The following is an 18598-nucleotide window of genomic DNA, read 5'->3' as shown; positions in this document are numbered from 1 at the left end:
ATACGTGAGAAATGTTGTCCTAATGTAAGCTGCCTGACCTCTCTAAAATAGGAATAAAGCTGTTTTGAGAAGTAAATAAAATATTATTTAATAAGAAATAATGCATGGAGAGCACCTAGTATTGTGCCGGTGTATAACCCGTGTTTGTTAAATGTTCGCTGTTACTATTAATCTAATTACTGATATGTGAGGGTGTAGCTATCATTTATGATAGTAGTAATGATGATACGGTTTCATTTTTCTCCATAAACTCATTCCTTTGGCAGATCTCCCTTGTAGTTAATGGCTCCATCGGTCTCTTGTGGTCCTTCTCTCCACTCCAGCCAGGGTCTACTGACTCACAACCACTGCTGATGTGACCTGTCTGGTCCTCAGGATGGTCCCTTCTCTGCCATTCCTGCTGCCAGCAGCTGGCTTACATTGCATGGTTTGGTGGAAAGATACTGCCACCAAAGACAGTTCTGGCTCTTGGTATTTGACCTGCCTAAGTTTACTAATCGGTAAAGTGGGAAAAATAGTCTTTATATATATATATATATTTTTTTTTTTTCTAGTGAGGATTAAATGAAATAATAAACTTGAAAGTAACTGATACATGTGTATGTATAGCTGATTCTCTTTGCTGTAAAAGTAGAAACTATTACAACATTGTAAAGCAACTATATACTCCAATAAAAATTTAAAAATAAAAGTAAAAGATAAAGTAGCTGGCAGAGTGTGTAGCTATGGCAAATGTTCAGTGCATGTTAGTACATTTTAACTGTATACATTCTTCCAACCTATGAGCATGGAATATCTTTTAATTTACTTGTCTCTAATTTCTTTTATTTATGTCTTACAATTTTCAGTGTACAAGTGTTTCACCTCCTTGGTTCATTTATTCCTAGATATTTTATTCTTTTTGATGCAATTACAAATGGAATTGTTTTTTTAGTTTCTCTTTCTAATAGTTTATAGGAACACAACAAATTTTTGCGTACTGATTTTTTTCTTTTCTTTTTCTTTTTTTTTTTACTGAACTCCTTTATTAGTTTTAATGGTTTTCTGATGAAGTTTTTAGGTTTTCTGTACAGAAAATCATGTTATTAACAAAGAGCACAGATCCCACTGTTGGTAGGAATATAAATTGGTATAGCCACTATGGAAAATAGTAAAGAGTTTCTTTAAAAAGTTAAAAATAGAACTACCAGATCTGGCAATTTCACTTCTGGATAGTTATCTGATGAAAACAAAAACATTAATTTTTTTCCAAAAACACCAATTTGAAAATATATGCACCCTATTTTCACTGCAGGATTATTTACAATGGCCAAAAGATGGAAATGACCTAACTGTCCATTGTTGGATGAATAGATAAATTGTGGTGTATATAGAGTATTATCCAGATATAAAAAGAAATGAAATCTTGCTGTTTTGTGACAACATAGATAAACCCCGAAGGCCTTATGCTAAGTGAAGTAACTCAGAGAGACAAATACTGTCTGAACCCTCTTTTCTTTTAATAGGAGGATATTTTCTTTTCAATGTTGCGTTGGTTTCTGCTGTACATTAATGTCAATCAGCTATAAGTATACATATATCCCCTCCCACCCCCTGATCTATGTGGAAGTTAATACGTGCATACTCCAAGCTCATAGATGCAGGTTGGTGGGTGCCAGAAGCAACGGGCTAGAGGGAGGGAGAAATGGATGGATTTTTTAAAAGTTTAAATAAATTGAATTTTAAAAATGGATCCTAGAGAGTAAATAAAATATACAAAATTGCAAAAAAAAAAAAAAAAAAAAAGAGGGATGCTTCCTGTTGCTCTTGTTGATACGCCTAAAAGGAGAGATTCCTGATCTTTACTGAGAACCAGAGGCTACCTGATTCTAGAAAGGAGAACAAAAGAACCAAGTGGATAATCTGTTTCTGATTAGAAGTTTCTAGGAGATAGCTTTTTTTGGTAGAGAAGAGTCTAAACCTTTCTCTGTCTTCAAAAAACCCAACAGCTTCAGATTTCTGGGCTTGTCCTGGGGGACTACAGAGATGGTTGTATTTCCTGGATCTTGGTTCAGGGCTGATAGTCTGTGGGAATTCAGTCTCTTTGGGTAAAAATTGTGGTTTAAAGTGTGGCTTGATAGAATGGGTTTCATTTACAGTCTTGGAATAGCTTTGAAAGCAAAGGGAGACAAGCTTATCAGAGGCGTGGGAGACACCCTCTGATTAACTGTCGTCGGAGTGTTCTTCCTGAGCGCCTGCTGCATGGGAGGTGTGGCCACTGGGTCTACTCCGAGGGACGGAGGTCTTTGCTGTCTCTTCTCCTGTAGGCGAGGATTCCCCTCGTTTCCCTAAAGGTTAAGGCCTCATGTGAAGTGACCGACCTCTCCCCTAGAATCACGTGTGCACTGGCTCTGGGGGAGTGGGGCATGGCTGTACGTGTGCTCATCTCTCCTTCGTGACCGACTCTCTGAGACCCCATGGACTGGAGTCCCCCACCAGGCTCCTCTGTCCATGGGAGTTCCCAGGCAAGAATGCTGGAGTGGGTTGCCATTTCCTCCTCCAGGGTATCTTCCCAACCCAGGGATCGAACCCGAGTCTTCTGCATTGGCAGGTGGGTTCTTTACCACCGAGCCACCGGGGAAGCCCATGGGACATGGTTAGTGGATGGTTATATCATGGGTCTGATTATCACAAAGACCCAGTTTTAGACATTCTACTCCACCGTCAGACCTCAGGGTGGATTTTAGTTTGGGAAAATAACCCTCAACGTGCATGCATAAGGCCACTTTTCTGTGTGCAGAGGAATGGTCCTCCTGAGAGGGCCCTGAGAATGGGGAGCTGGGGTCTGTCCCCTGGTCTTTGCTGGCACCGGGCCAGATGCCCAGGCCGGGCTGGGCAAGAAGCCTGCACCCTGTCATCACTGCCCCGCATGCCAGACACCTCTGAGCTTTGCAGTGTGCATGTGAGCTTCTGTCTGGATGCCCTTCCTTTTTCTCTCAGCCCAGAATCTCCTATTTCCCCTTTAAGACCCTGTCCAAAGGTCATGTCCACTTTTCTAATAACCAAATCCTATGGCCCTGATAGAGTCTGTTTTCCCCTCTGTATGTTCCGAAGTGTTCCCACCTGTGCTATAGTGTTTCACTATAGCAGGAACATTACTTCTGAACTTAAAATATATATATATATATATTATATTTATTTATTTGTCTGCGCCAGGTCTTAGTTGTGGCACGCGGTAGCTGAAGCACGTGGGATCCGGTTTCCTGATCAGGGATTGAACCCAGGCCCCCTGCTTTGGGAACCCAGAGTCTTAGCCACTGGGCCACCAGGGAAGTACCACTTCTGAATGTTTCTGTCTCTCTCACTGGACTGGGAGCTCTTACACCCAGGGCCATGCTTTCTGCTTCTTTGTCTCTGCCCCAGAGATGAGCAATGGGCATGCCAGCTAGAAGGTGTTCAGTGGGTCAGCGTCGGTTGAATGAATGAATGCAGTCCAGCCTTTTGGGCCTAATGTATAGTTATTAAGTGATCAGAAACCACCTTTATAATAATCTCATAAACATGAGATTATTTGGTGATCTATGGTTTTCTCCATATAGTATTACATTCTCCTTTAGCATTTAGAAAATTCTTTTAAAAAATTACCAGTCTATCTCAATCATGATACGATAGGCCCCCACCCCCAAAAGAGGTGACTCCCTGGTTCTACCCCTGCACAGAGCAAGGGCATACTTTCAGGGGTGCGTGTGGAGATGGCACCTGGAGTTCAGGTGAGTGAATCCCAGGAAGAGAGTTGTGACCTGCTCATTTTCATGGTCTTACAGTGAATGAGATGAATTTTTTTCCTGTTGAAAGGTCTCCCCTTAATGGTTGGTGGTTCAGGTGGCAAAAGAGGCCCGGAGGCAGATGGTGCGACACTGTGAACACTGGTGTCCCCACGGGCACATCTTGTTCTAGGCAACTCAATCTGTGATCGGATGGGGAGGGAGCACGCCGAGCAAATCCATTGATCATGTGACTAGAGTACGTGAAGAGTAATCCTTTTTAAAACGTGAGTTATGGAGCTCTGTGATGAGCCATTTATTTGTGTCTGCTGTGGGAAGGAAGCACGCCAGGGCAAGTTTATGACCTGGTGCTCTTGGCTGTATTTAGGGCTGTTTCCCACACCTTTACTACACATGGATGAAAATATTAAGCACCTAGAGTTACTTGTTGTCAAACATGGAGTAGATATGTGAACACATAGTAAGTCAGCTGCTTAATTTCTAGGTTTCTGTGTCTGTTTAAACACTCTAATGTTTTGTTTGTTTCGGTCTGAGTGGATTTTCATTTATGTACTTGGTTGTGCTGGATCTTAGTTGCATCGGGTGGGATCTTTAGTTGTGGTGAACTCTTAGTTGCAGAATGTGGGATCTAGTTCTCTGAGCAGGGACTGAACTCAAGCATTGGGAGTGCAGACAGAGTCTTAGCCACTGGACTACCAGGGAAGTCTCTTGTTTTAATATTTAATATCTAATATATGCGAGAAAGGTTTTCTTGGAAGAAAGCTGAACAGCTTTGGAAATTGGAAAACTTCTAGAACTTTAAACCAGGCAGGTGAATTTTAAAGAAGGATAGAAGGGATCAATGCAGTCAGTCATAAATTTGCAAAGCTTCACTAAAAAATGGAAGGAAGGAGTCTTACATTTCTTTTCCCTCCCAGAAAAATGGTGTTGACATGGGGCCACAAACCTTGGCTGAATGGAACCAAATGGCACTATTTGCATTCACACAAAATATTCAATCCCCAGTTTTAAGACTTCAATGTAAAACGAAGAGAGAGAGAAAAAAAAAACCATTGCCACCAGACATCTTTTAAAAACAATTGTAGCAGCTGCTGTAAGGGCAGATGACCATACTGGTCCCAGGCACTCAAGGTCAAACCTCCCAGAGAACAGTCATCTTTATTGGTCTAAAGACAGCCAACACTCAGCACCTGCTTCTCTGTCTCACCCACATCTTACTGGCATCCCTAGGGCCTGGCACTGGTCTTCACTTGATGTTTAGCAAGTGGGTGGACGCTGCATGTCCACGTGGAAGATATGCTGTTCAGAGGGTGCTTGGTGCAGTGAGAGGCATAGTGTGTGCATCCAAAAAATATGAGGAAATAGGAATGTAAACATGGACGTGACCATCAGGAGGCCTCCGTCCGTGAGCAGGAGCTCTTGGTCCAGCCTCCTTCCTAGGAGGCAGCAGTGGGTTGAAGTTCCCGGGGAGAGGCAGGTGTGTGTGTTGGGGGAGGGGGGTGTGGTGTGGTGTGGTGTGGTGTGGTGTGGTGTGGTGTGGTGCAGGACCCTCAGAAGGGGCTGCATTTCCTCTGTAATTGCTTCCTTTTCCGCCACCATCTTCCCTGCCGGGGAGGGCCACTCAGCTGGGGACAAGAGGGACTTTCCTAAGGAAGTTTCCATGGTCCCTTCACTTTTCTGCATTCCAATGTAATTTATTTTTTTAATCAGACTTTTGGATAAAATTACACCCTTCCTCTTCCATTACGGCGAACACTTAAAATTACATTTACACAAACTTCTATTAAAAGTCAAATTCCAGGCCTAAGCTATTGGCAGCATTCCCTTTCAAAAGAGAATATGAAGTAAATTAGTTGAGCTGATTAAAAACACCTTCATCAAAGTAGAACTGTTGGTGCCAACAATATTAAGAGTTGAATTATTGATTTTTAAAAAAATAACAGATGGTACATTAGCAGGGAAGAAAAACGATTCTCCTTCCTGTCCTTCGTTCCTCTGCCGCCCATCCCCCTTTCAGCTTCACTTTGGGGACAAGAAGGGACACTGACCTATTGCTGGCAATCGAGGAAAGGGAGGTGATGGAGCAAGGCAGGGGCGACGAAGGCAGAGGATGGGGCCCAGGTTAAACGCGAGGAAGGAAAAGGAGAAGTGCAGACCGTAGGGAGCAGAGGTCAGACGCCTGAAGGAGGCCGCTGTCCCCGCGGAGGGGCGGACACCTCTCCCGGCAGCCCAGCCCCGAGGGACCTCCAGGCCACAGCCACGAGCCGGGCAGGCGCGGGAAGCGCGCACGAGGGCGCTCCCGCTACCGGCCGCCAGAGGGCGCGTCCGGAGCCGGCGCGGGGCCGGGGAAGGGAGGAGGGGAGCCGCGGAGACGGGTCAGCCGCGGCGGCAGGGGCGGCGGCGGCGGCAGCGGTGCAGCTCCGCTCCGCGCGCGTCTCCTGTCCCCGCGCCCGGATAGGGCGCGCAGCCCCGCCGCCGGGATGCGGCCGCCCGCCCGCCGCGGCCGCCGCCTGGCGCTGCCGGCACTGCTCTCGCTGCTCACCTGCTCCCTGGGTAAGTAGCGGGCGGCCCGGGCGCGCACCGGAGAGGCGTGGGTTCCCCGGGCGCAGCCGCCCGCGCCCCGCGTCCGCGCCGGGGGAGACGCCAGGCGGCCCAGCCCTGCCCTGCCCCGCGGCGCCCGCGCCTCGCCGTCCCGTCCCCGCCGCGCCCGCGGCGGCAGCGCCCTCTCCCGGCGCCCCGGCCGGCCCTGGCTCCCCGGGACCCCGGGACCCCGGGGTGCGCCTGGCCGGCCCCTTTCGGCTCGCTGGGGTCCCGCCGCCGCTCCGGTTCGACTCGCGTCTCCGCGCTTCCTTCCGCCGGGAGCAGGCGGCCGGCCGGGCCGCGAGGGCGCGGCGCCCACCCCCACAGGAAGCGCGGAGTGAATGTGCAACTGCGAGAAACTTTGGAGCGAGGGAAGCGGCGGCCGCGGGCCCGCCCCCCTGCCTTCCGCCCGCGTCCCGCCGGCCCTCCGCGCTCCGCGCTGGCTCCGGAGGCTGGAGGCGGGCGGGCGGGCTCCGCGGCCCGGGCTCCCGCGCGCTCTGGCCCGCACCGCCCGGCCGGCCCGCGGGGCGACCAGCGCTGCACCCCCAGCCTCGCCCGGGGCTCCCTGTGGGGGTCTCGCGGACCTGCCCCGGCCCCCTAGGCTGGGGTGTTCACCGGGCACCAGCCCCTTCTACTGGATCCTTGACCAGGAACGGAGGACCGGGTGCCCGGCTGGGCCTTGGGTGTCGGTCGGGGCACAGGGGAGGCCGTAGGGAGTCTTCCGAACCCCGCATCTTCTGGGGAAGAATTAGAGAACTCTGCAAACAGTGCTTGTCTGCTGCTGCTGTAATGCCCCTTCCCTTTTTTTCTTCCGTGCTCCTCGCAAGAGCATGCCCCCCCCCCCAAAAAAAAATGTGATAAAAGTTAAAAAAAAAAAAATCATTGCAATTGACTTTCATGGTTGAGGTGTGTTCAAGTTTGAAACCTTGGAGGAAAAATATTCCTATTAGCGTTCTCGGGGTTGTTGTCATCTCAGACTTTTTGTTTCCAGCCTGTTAAGAGGCAGTGATTTCAGATTTTTAGAAATGGCAGAATGGTGCAGTTTCGGGAAAGACGTAGCGTCATTGTGCACTGCTGTTTCGGTAGCCCACCGGAACCTTGGCAGCCGTTTCTATTTGGACTTAAAACTCTCGGAATAAGGACCTTGACTGTGGACCCCTGGCCTGTCTATAGCAGTTCAGTAAGTGTGGGAAAAGCCAGTGAAATTAATTGGTAATTGTTCACACGCGTGATTAAGTAACAATGTAATTAAAAATGTTTGGGCACCTTGGGCAGCGAAGGCTGTAATTGACGGTGGGGGGCGCTACTGAACTTGGCGGGGATCTGCTTTAGCAGAAGAGTGCACTGCTGGGGTGGGGGGCGCCGGGGAAGGAGGGGAGGTTGGAGGGACTATGAGATTCCCGGCTGCATCAATTGGCCTGCTGCCTGGACGTTTTGCACCTCACCAAATGGGGTGGGTGGGAGCTGAAATTGGCGTTCTATTTATAGCTCTGCACGTTGTAACTGCTTTATTGGGAATGTAATATTTGTGTGTAATACATTCACTAGAGGGGCTGAAGTGCACACGTGGGTTGCTCTGTGGGTCTGTTTTTCACGGCAGGAAAGGGAATGTCTGCACGTGACAATATATTACCAGACATTCAGAATGAACTAAAATGTCCACACATTCTTAAGAGATGTGTTTTAGCCTTGTGAAGTTGTCAGATAAGCACAATAAATAAGACGTAAAACCTATTAAAAGGTCCCTGTGAGACATTTGGTTTTGTGAAGGGGATTTCATGGGTTGGTACAGACAGGAAGCTGTGTTCTTCCAAATCTGAAGCAAATCATGAGTTCCTTTTACTGTGCTCTGCTTTGATGTTGTGGAGGGACACGGAGAAATAGAAAGGTGTGTTACCCAGCCTTCATATGTCTTAAAATCAGGATCCTTGGCCTCTTGTTGAAATAGAGAACATGATAGGAGTTCCAAGGCATGTGAACAATTCAGACAGCGTAAAAATACCTTAAATATTCCCTGATTAGGGGACCTGGCTGTATACTTTAGTTCTCCCACAAGCGTAGTGTATTCATTTAAGCTTTCAGAGAAGTCAACAAGAACATTTATTTTAAACCCAGACATTTTATTTCTGTTCTACAGACAAAAGTCACTGCAACTTCAGTCCTAAAGTCCAGAGCCAAGACTAGACTCAGAAGATGTATTCATGCCTCTGGGTCAGCCGCTATGTGGCTTCTTGTTGCTTTGAATCTCAGTTTTTTCCCGTAAAACGGGAGGCATAGACTCGATAAAATACTAGAACTTTGCCATCTCTTACAGTGTCAACTGGTTTTCTTGTGGCAGAGTCTATCCGCTATCCCCCAAACCCTTAGATTTTTCCTGGCTAAACCTCTTAGGGGTCCCCAGTCCCCAGGCCACTGGTACTAGGCTGCACAGCAGGAGATAAATACCTGGTGAACCTAAAACCCTCCCTCCCACACCCCCGCCAGGGAAAAATTGTCTTCTACAAAACCGGTCCCTGGTGCCAAACAGGTTGGTGACCACTGTCTTAGATAATCAGCAGTGTTATGAATGGAGTTTTGTCCTTCAAATACATATATTGAAGCACTGATCCTCAATACGACTGTATTTGGAGATGTGCCTTTAAGGAGGTAATCAAAATGGCTCTGTTGTAAAGAATCCCCCTTCCTAGGCAGGAGATCTGGGTTTCTTCCTGGGTTGGGAAGATTCCCCTGGAGAAGGGAATGGCAACCCACTCCAGTATTTTTCCCTGGAGAATCCCATGGACAGAGGAGCCTCGTGTGCTACAGTCTGTGGGTTCACAAAAAAGTGGGACAGGACTTAGTGACTAAACCACGGCACAACAAGGTTAAAAGAGGTCATACGGGCAGGGCTAATCTAGTAGAACTCTTTGTAAGAGGTAGAGACCCCAGAAATGCTAACAGAGAAAAGGCTGTGTGAGGACACGAGGAGAAATCATCCATCTTCAAGCCAAGGACAGAGGTCTCAGCAGAAACCAACCCTGCTGGCTCCATGGTCTTGGACTTCCAGCCATCAGAAGTGTGAGAAATCAGTTTCTGTTGTTTAAGCCCCCTGCCCACCCCACACCCCATAGTTTCTATTATGGTAGCCCTTGCCGACAAAGGTCCGTCTAGTCAAAGCTATGGTTTGACTAGTAGTCATGTATGGATGTGAGAGTTGGACCATAGAGAAAGCTGAGTGCCAAAGAATTGATGCCTTTGAACTGTGATGTTGGAGAAGACCCTTGAGAGTCCCTTAGACTCCTAGGAGATCAAACCAGTCAATTCTAAAGGAAATCGATCCTGAATATTCATTGGAAGGACTGATGCTGAAGCTGAAACTCCAGTACTTTGGCCACTTGATGAGAAGAACTGACTCATTGGAAAAGACCCTGATGCTGGGAAAGATTGAACGTGGGTGCAGAAGGGGCTGACAGAGGATGAGATGGTTGGATGGCATCACCGACTCAATGGACATGAGTTTGAGCAAGCTCCAGGAGTTGGTGATGGACAGGGAAGCCTGGTGTGCTGCAGTCTGTGGGGTGGCAGAGAGTCAGACACGACGGAGCCACTGAACTGAGCAGACTGGTAATACAGGGGATGAGGGGAAGGGTGGAGGAGTGGCGGCAGGGGCAGCGTGTCCAGCGGAAAAACATTTTCAGCAGCCCTTCAAACAGGGGTAGCCAGTGAGCTGTCTGCAGGGAGTTCTGAGTGCGTCTCTTGGTAAAGTGTATTAAAACTGACTGACCCAGCTGCGGTGCAGGCCTTCTGCCATTGTTTCCTCCTCCTCGTTGCCTGTTACGTGACTCTGATGGCTGGAGCTACGGTGGCCATCTTGTGACCATGAGGTGACCTTGAAAACAGAAGCCAGTAGTTACAATGGTGGAGCAGAAAGGACGGTACCACTTGGTTACCAGGTAGATGTGGAGCACTGTGCCAGCCCACCATTGCCTATTTCCACTCATGTATTGCGTGAGATAACAAATCTGTCTTGTTTAAGCCTCAATTGTTGGTTTTTGTTTTTTTTTACTACATGCAGCCAAACCTAATTCTCATTGTTACATCTGTGAAGAAGCTTATTTGAACCAATGATAATAGATAGTAACATTTATCTTCCTTATCCCTGTTTCTCCTGAGTCAGGATTATATTTCTTAGCACCTGCCAAAATTAGGGGTGATTTTCCAGTCTGAGCCAGGTATTGCTTGGATTCTTTTCAGGCAACGAATCAGACACTTTAGGACCCCAAGAGTCACTCCTGGCTCCAGGTTGCTTTGTACTCTTCTGTTTTGGATTTTTAAGCCCTCCTCTTTATTTCTTCAGCAGTACTCAGATATTACTGGCATAGATTTTAACCGTCTGGGTGGATTCTTTGTTCTTGGACGCCAAGCTGGTGTGGCCCCCTTGGTCACCAGCTTGACCCAGGAGTTTGCCTGTAGCCAGTAGTCAGGCTCTTGGGATGAGGGGGTGGAAGCAGAGAGAGGAAGAGCAGCTATTTCAAATGGGGGTGGAGGAGGGGAGGAGATGTCCTGACCCTTGTGTTCAGTTCTTCTGAGGGAAACACTGTGGGCCCGGTACTTAAGTCGTAATTACTGACCTCATTTGGACCATTAAGGGCCAGCTCTTTTTTTGCTTTTCATGAGAAACATTATTTATAACAGTTTACAGATGTTACAGATTTTTGGCTCCTTGGAGCAGTACCAAGGGCTTCCCTTGTGGCCCAGATGGTAAAGAACCCACCTGCCAATGCAGGAGACCTGGGTTTGATCCCTGGGTTGGGAAGAGCCCCTGGAGAAGGAAATGGCAACCCACTCCAGTATTCTTGCCTGGAGAATCCCATGGACAGAGGAGCCTGGTGGGGGACCACAGTCCATAGGGTTGCACAGAGTTGGACACGACTGAAGGGCTGAGCGCACACACACACCTTTCCCAATATAAAGGAGAAGTCACAGTAGGCGTCAGGGATTCGTTAGACCTCTTATTGATTGAGAGTCTCCCTTAAGGCCACGTCTCAGAGGTCTGATCACTAAGCTGCTTGCAAAGAAACCAGATAAGTGCTGATTTGAACTACCAGAACATGTTAATAAGTTCTACATAGTCTTAAAAGGAAAAACTGTACTCAGAGTTTCTTCACCTGTTCAGAAGGTGTTGAGCATCTAGTATGCGCCAGACACTGGGGTTGTTGCAGGAAGAACCTGATCTAGCCCGCTTCTGCTCTCATGGAGCTCGCAGTCTTGGAAGGGAAGGTGACATTGAACAGGAGCACCAGTCTGCCCAGTGCTGTGGTGTTGTTAGGGCGCTGTGACAAATGTTTCAGGGTCATTGTTCTGTCGCTCAGTCGTGTCTGACTCTTTGTGACCCCATGGACTGTGGAAGCAGACTGTAGCCCGCCAGGCTCCTCTGTCCATGGGATTCTCCAGGCAAGAATACTGGAGTGGGTTGCTGTGCCCTCCTCCAGGGGATCTTCCCCACCCAGGGATCAAACCCACATCTCTTGTGTCTCCTGCATTGCCGGCGGATTCTTTATCTCTGGGCCACCAGGAACTGATGAGGCTTTACTGGAAGTCTGGAGCTGAGGTTCTCAATGGGGGGTGGGGGTGGTCACCTTGCCCCCCAGGGAATCCTTGTCGATACGGAGAGATTTCAGGACTGTCACAGGGGTTGGTTTGGCAGGGGCGCTGCTGAGCAACCCACAGTGCATGGGGCATCCCCTTCCCCCCTCAAAGAATCAGTTTTCCGGTCCAAACCAGCAATAACGCCAGGCTGAGAAGCCCTGAAGTTTCTCAAGGCAGGGCCTTGGAGCTCAGACCTGAAGGGGAAGCAGAGCTTAGCTACCATGGGGAGGAAGGAGGGGCCAGGACAAGGCTCTGGCTGGAGGAAGCTGGTGGAGAAAGGACGGGACTGGACAGGGGAGGGGGCTGAAAGTTCCATGGGGGCCTCGCAGACCAGCGTGGGGATTTTGGACTTGGCCGTTAGAGCGGTGGGGAGCTGCTGCAGCACTGTCATAGGCAGTGATGTGATTTGACTTAACATGTTAAGAAGCTCAAGCTGCTGGTTCTGTAGAACAGGGATGGACGGGGGCTGGTGTGGACCTAGGGGAGGGACGACTGAGGAGGCTGCCAGAGTCAACCTGGCGAGAGCTGATTACGAGTCAGAGGTGCTGTGGTTGACTGGTCCAGTGGGCCGAGAGGAGGGCCAAGGATGAGTCACAGGCTCCCGCTCTGAGTGTAGGTGGAGAGCAGAGCTGTTTACTGATACAGGCACTGATGGAGAAGGACCAGATGTGGTCAAAGGAAAAAATTGGTTTATTGTAGTTAAATATATATATAGCATAAAATGAATCATTTGAACCATTTTTAAGTGTGTAGTTCTGTGGCATGAAGTTACCCAGACGGTTTTCTAAAGTTTGCTTTTAATTTTAGGGGGAGGCGAAGATGAGTTCTGTTTGGACAGGTTGAGTTTGGGGTGCCTGTGAGATGCTTGGGTACCATGTCCAGTAGCAGTGAGATCCACTGACGGTCTGGACCTCAGGGGAGAGGTCCGCATGAGAGAGATTTAAGGGGAAATTTGAGTTCATTTCTTTTTTTAAAGAATAGGGCCTTGATTGACAACATAAACTTATTTTAACATTTATTAATACTAAAAATGTCTGTGTAATGAAATTGGAGAAGCAAACAGGCTTTATCTGTAAAGCTGATCTGATGTAGAGCAGCAGGTTTAACCAATACAAATGAGTTGAATTATCATCAAATAAGATTTGAATGCATCTCAACTATAGCAGTGCCAGTCTCTCCTAGGGATACGACTTACTTTCACTCCTAAAGGAATATTTTATGATCTTACAAGGTGATATGTTTTGGTTTACATCATTGCTTCCCATAAGAAGCTCAAGGCTCTTTACACATCACACTGAATTTATCTTCTCCAGATCCTCGAGGGTGGATAGGCAGGAGCTTGTTTGTCATTTATGAGTTGAAGGAAGCAAAGGAAGATAAATGGCCAAAGCCAGCGGGGGGGAGGAAAAAAAAAAAAAGACAGGTGTTCTGTTCCTTTGAGTGGGTGTCAGACTTTAGCACAATGGGAACACTTCAGGGTCTTAGAGTCTTGTTTGTTAAAATGCAGATTTCTGGGTTCCAGCTGCAGCTTTTTCTGATTCAGGAGAGTCAAGACAAGGCCCCAGGGATCTGTGTCTTTAACAAGGCACCTGCTGGCACATTGCAGAGCCCTGTTGGGACCATCCTGGCCCAGGTGTGAACTGGGACGGTCACTGGTGGTTTCTGTGCCCGTCTGTAGAATGTAAAGGTGGTTGCTGGTTGCTTTGTCTTAAGGTGAAGTAAGGAGCTGTTAATGGGGAAAGCAGAGTGTAGGGGTGAGGCCTGATACTCGGCATTCAGGGGCTCTGCCTTCTTGGGAAGGGACTAAGAGACCCCAGAATTGGAACTCAGAAGGCTTCCTCTGGTTCCAGTATCGTTTGGCAGATTTATAGATGCTACTGGAACGACTCTAGCGCCTGGAGTGTGAGTCCCAAAACCTGGAGCAGTGGGCTGTTGGAGCAGAGGGTTTTGGACTCGAGATGAGTTCCTGGAACGTCTCAGACTGTAGGTACCATGCATTCAGTGGCACTGACCGGTGTGCTTTTGGGGACCCACTTTTTTGTGTGGCTGTGCAGGCTTTTCTCTCGTTGGGGGCTCCTCGTTATTGCAGTGGCTTCTCTTGTGACCCTTCCCCGGCTTCAGAGCACAGGCTCAGTAGTTGTGGCCCTTGGGCTTAGCTGCTCTGCGGCCTGTGGGATCTTCCCAGATCAGGGATTGAACCTGTGTCTCCTGCATTGGCCGGAGGATTCTTTACCACTGAGCCACCAGGAAGCCCTGGGACCCACATTTTATATTTCAAAACGAAGGTACTAAAAGTCAGGCATAAAACGAGCCCGATGGTTGACTGCCGAATGTTCTCCAGCAGCATAAAGGAGTTGGACAGAGCCCTGACTTCTTGTGTTTGCATGTTTGCTGGCCTAGACCCCTTCCGGGTGTTCTGGGGGGTGGGGGGTGTGCGCAGGGTTCTTCTCTCCTCACCCACGACTCTGCCTGTGGACCCTGCTTATGACTTCCTGGCCAAACTCTGTTTGAGTTGGAGTTTGCTTCTTTTCAGGTCCTGAGTGGCATATGGGTTTTCATATCATCTGTTTAAATGAGATATGAATCAAAGAAGCAAAAGATCTTTTCCTTCCTAAAATATGTAATTCTTTCCTTTTTCTCTTTTCCCCGCTCCGTTTATTGTCCCTCTGTACATATGCTAACCCTCTGGCACGTGGAGTATATTGGTCCTGGCAAATGTTGCTGCCGAGTGAGGGAAAGTCTGCGTTCCAGACTCCATTTCCCGCTGATTTCTGTGAGGAAACAGGGGACGTGCTTCAGATGGAGTGAGAGCCAGTGTGAGCAGCCGGCGGCTCGGGCAGGAGGAAAGCGGGGTCTGTGTGCTCTCTACCTTGGGGGAGCCTTGCCTCTCCTGACTTCTCCCAACTGGCTGCATCCTTTGAAAAGGTTGGGAATCCCATGGAACACAGCGAAGGGGTTCCCGGCCCTGAATGCCATGCAGTTCTCTACCTGCTGTGGTGGTGGAATGGCGTTGGCGTCGTCCCCAAAGCAGGGGATCTCTTTTCCCGAGAGTTTACTGTTTGCATTTGGTCCCTGAGCAAAAGTCTCTAGCTCTTCTGTCCATCCTTCTCGCTGGCTCTTAAGGAGAGGGCTCAGAAAACCCTTCACACGCTTGCCTTCTCTCTGCCTGGCCACGCCTTTCTGTCTCCTTGGCAGTTGAGTCCCTGAGATGTTGGGGTTCCCCTGCTCCCATCTTGAGCATCCAGCTGTGTGGCTCTGGTTCCACCACGCCGCGCGGAGACTCCGAGTGTGGAAATTCCTCTCGCGCCTCTGCGCTGAGCCGCGCTGGGGACCAGGCCATGAGGGGGGTGTTGCCACTTGAATCCCCTGCAGCATCTCGGGAAGCTGGGAACCACGTTGAGTTCTCCCACAGTCTGCTCACTGTCCTTTATCCTGTAGCATCTGAATGGCGCCCCAGGCTACCCCGTCGCTCGGATCCGAAACCCAGAGTCACCCACACTCATCTTCCTGTCGGCCCTTCCCTGCCCTCATCCGCTCGTGGGGTCCGTCTCCAGACCTGGAGATGCGGCTGCTTTAACACCCCAGCTGCATTCTGGCTCCCCGCCTGCTGCGCCCAGGAGTCACCTCACCTTCATTAGGTCCCTTGGCTCTCGGGGTCTGGCTCTGTCACCCCCCTGGCCGGTGTGTCTGTGTGTGTGGTCTCCTCACAGCCCACCCCACATGCTGCCTCTGGAAACTGGTCTCAGGCACACATCTCAGCACGGCATCCCCCTTCTTAAAAGCCTCAGAAAGCTTTCAGTAGCACTCAGTAAAACCGGACCGACCCCTTTCAGGACATGGCCCAGCCATTCCAGCCGCACCCCGGCCCCAAGCCACACAGCACCCCACTCTGCCCCGCCGAGGCGTCCGTGCCCCGGTCCTCCTCCGCTCCCCCTCCGCTCCCCGCAGCGCCCGTGCTCCGGGCTCGCTGCACTATTGGACGTGCTTTGTATGCAGAAGCCTGTTTCCGGGCCTCCTCCTCTTGCGCTTGGCGTCTCTGCGGCCTGGCGTTGAACTTGCTGCCCTGCTGGTCTCTGCCCTCCCTCCTTCTCGGGGGCTCCCCGGGCAGCGGTGCCGTCAGAGGGCCCGTCTGCCCTTGGCTGTTGACACAGGACTTGTCCGTGGGGTCAGACCGTCACCTGCTTCGTCATCCTCACCCGGCTCCTAGCATAAAGCGTGGTGCTTAACTCGGGCAGCCCCTCTTTGATCTTCTGTTGAACACGCGAAAGCATGCATTAATAAAGATACTGACAGTGGCTGCTCACACCCAGAGCCCCCAGCACGTGCCAGGCAGGCCCCATTCTGAGCCCGTGTGGTGTGCTGCGTGGGCTCACCCCTGGGCTCTTCAGCTGCCTTGGTTCTGCCCTTCTGTCCTCAGCCCCGCAGAGGCACGGGTGCCCCCTACGGAGTACCCCCCACTTCCCCCCACGTCCACAGCCCTGGAGACGGCGGCTTTGTCAGGGGAGCGTGAGGAATGCAGGTGCTTGGGCAGCCGCCTTTGTTTCTGTTCCCGCTGCTGCCAGGGATTATCTTCAAAGCAGGTCGTGGAACCAGTTAAATTGGCTGCAGGCCTTGCATCCAGGCCCCTTCGGAGGAGCTGGAATTAAACCTGGAAGCCCTAGGGAGCCGGGGCTGCCTGGGGCGGGGTTGGCCACTGAAACCTGTTATGTGAAGTAGGTCACAGCAGAGAACGGACCAGGGGGAGCCGTGAGCCTGGGGGCGCCAGCCAAAGCTCCCAGGGGTCTGCTCTGTCCCAGACGGCTGGTCCCGGGCCCCATGGTGCTCGTTTATTTCCTCCACAGACACCTCCTGAGCCTTTAGTCCTTCTGAACCTTCGCTAAACCCTTTCTGCCCATCCCACTGCATCCTGGCAGCTCTCCTCTGAGGGGGCCACTTAGCATCTTACTGTTTTCCGTGTTTGGTACTTAATTTGGTTTCTGTGGTAAAGGTTACAGGGAGAGTTTGGGAGGGTGAGTTGGCCACAAGAACAAAGCAGAGTTGCTTTGGGAGGCTCAGGGGTCTTTTCTTGCCTGGGCTGGTCCTGCTGCCTCCCTCCCCTGGGAGGATGGACCGGAAGACAGTTGATTAGTGTTGCTTAAATGCATCGCAATTAATTCCTCTCCCGTTTCTTATACACCAGGGCTGAGGCTAGCCTATAAATCTCAGGCCCGGGATTGCTGTAAAATTTGATGTATCTCTCGGGGTAGGTGTGCTCACACACATTCGTTGGCTTGAATTATCTAAAGTTATCATGAGAAAGGTCTTATTTCTATTGCCTGCCCTGATTTGCACTTTAAATATAGTTCCCTGTAGCAGTTACAGGAATGCATGTTGAAGATAGAAAAGGGAAAATTACTTTTTAAACAGCCGCTTGGCATAGAAGAGCATGATTTACCTTTTAGAATATTTCTCCAAGTGTGCATTAAGGCCAAGCTTTCAAGAATATTTCTTTCCCCCCACTGAATCTGGAAATTAGTATGGAGCCAAACAGCAAACACAGCCCCTGGCAGCCACCCCTCCTTGATGGGGTCTCCGCCTCCCTCCTGCTGTGGGACAGTCCCACTCTGTATTCCTGTTAGGGTTGTCGAAGGGGACAGATAATTTCTTACTTCACTCGCTAATTTTCCTCACTTTCCTCCTCTGTCAGCACCGTTTCTCCTTCATTTCCACAAACTGCAAAAGCTGGGATTTTGTTGGTAAGGTGTAAGTCGCTGAGTTGTGTCCGGCTCTTTGTGACCCGTGGATTCCTGTGTCCATGGGATTTCCCAGGCAAGAATACTGGAGTGGGTTGCCATTCCCTTCTCAGGGGATCTTCCCGGACTAGGGATTGAACCCAGGTCTCCTGAATTGCAGGCGGATTCTTTACCATCTGAGCCAACAGGGAAGTTGGTAGGAATTCTGTCAGTGATTCATTATTTTATATTTGGATTTGTTAATGAGATAGCATATCCTGTGCCTTCAAAATGCATTTGGTTCCTTGATGATTTGCTTTATTTAGATTATGGAAATGCAAAGATAAAACCAACTAGTGTTTTTCTTAATATTCATCTGATGGGGATTATCTTGCCATGTTCTGATTTGCTCTTATGTGTGCAAGTAACTGCATTTCTTATGTTATTGCTTTAAATATTATATAATTTATTTCTGTCATGGGAAAAAGGAGTTTTTAATTTCATAGCAGAGTGATGGGGAGAAATAAGTTTTGTTTGTTCCTTGTTTTTAAAGGATATTTTAACTTTTTCTTGACATTTAGTGGCCAAGTCATCTCCAATTCTTTGGGACTCCACAGACTGTAGCCCGCCAGGCTTCTCTGTCCTTGAGATTCTCCAGGCAAGAATACTGGAGTGGGTTGCCATGCCCCCCTCCAGGGGATCTTCACAACCCAGGGATTGAACCACGTCTCCTGAATTGGCAGGTGGATTCTTTACCACTAAGCCACCTGGGAAGCCAGTATATTTTTTGCAGAGAATTAAAATCTAGTTTACCCTTCGCTCAGTTAAGCCTTGTCTGGATAAAAGTATGGTGTTTTTATTCCATAAAGACAAGGAGGATTTGTGGAATTCACTTGATTTATGGGGAGCATCTTT

General features: G+C 49.4%; 1 protein-coding gene across 1 annotated transcript in view; it reads left to right on the top strand.

The window, feature by feature from the left end:
* Positions 1-5980: 5980 nt before the first annotated feature.
* The window catches only part of B3GLCT (beta 3-glucosyltransferase), a 113512-nt gene continuing 100894 nt past the window's right edge, over positions 5981-18598 (top strand). Inside the window, exon 1 of the mRNA XM_043477680.1 lies at positions 5981-6317. Within this exon, the coding sequence (XP_043333615.1) occupies positions 6245-6317 (73 nt within the window). The 5' untranslated portion in view covers positions 5981-6244. The remainder of the gene's footprint in view (positions 6318-18598) is intronic.

This window comes from Cervus canadensis, chromosome 9 (genome assembly GCF_019320065.1).
Source record: "Cervus canadensis isolate Bull #8, Minnesota chromosome 9, ASM1932006v1, whole genome shotgun sequence".
Taxonomy (NCBI): domain Eukaryota; kingdom Metazoa; phylum Chordata; class Mammalia; order Artiodactyla; family Cervidae; genus Cervus; species Cervus canadensis.
The sequence above is the reverse complement of the archived record's forward strand: the minus strand, read 5'-3'. Positions and strand labels throughout refer to the sequence as shown.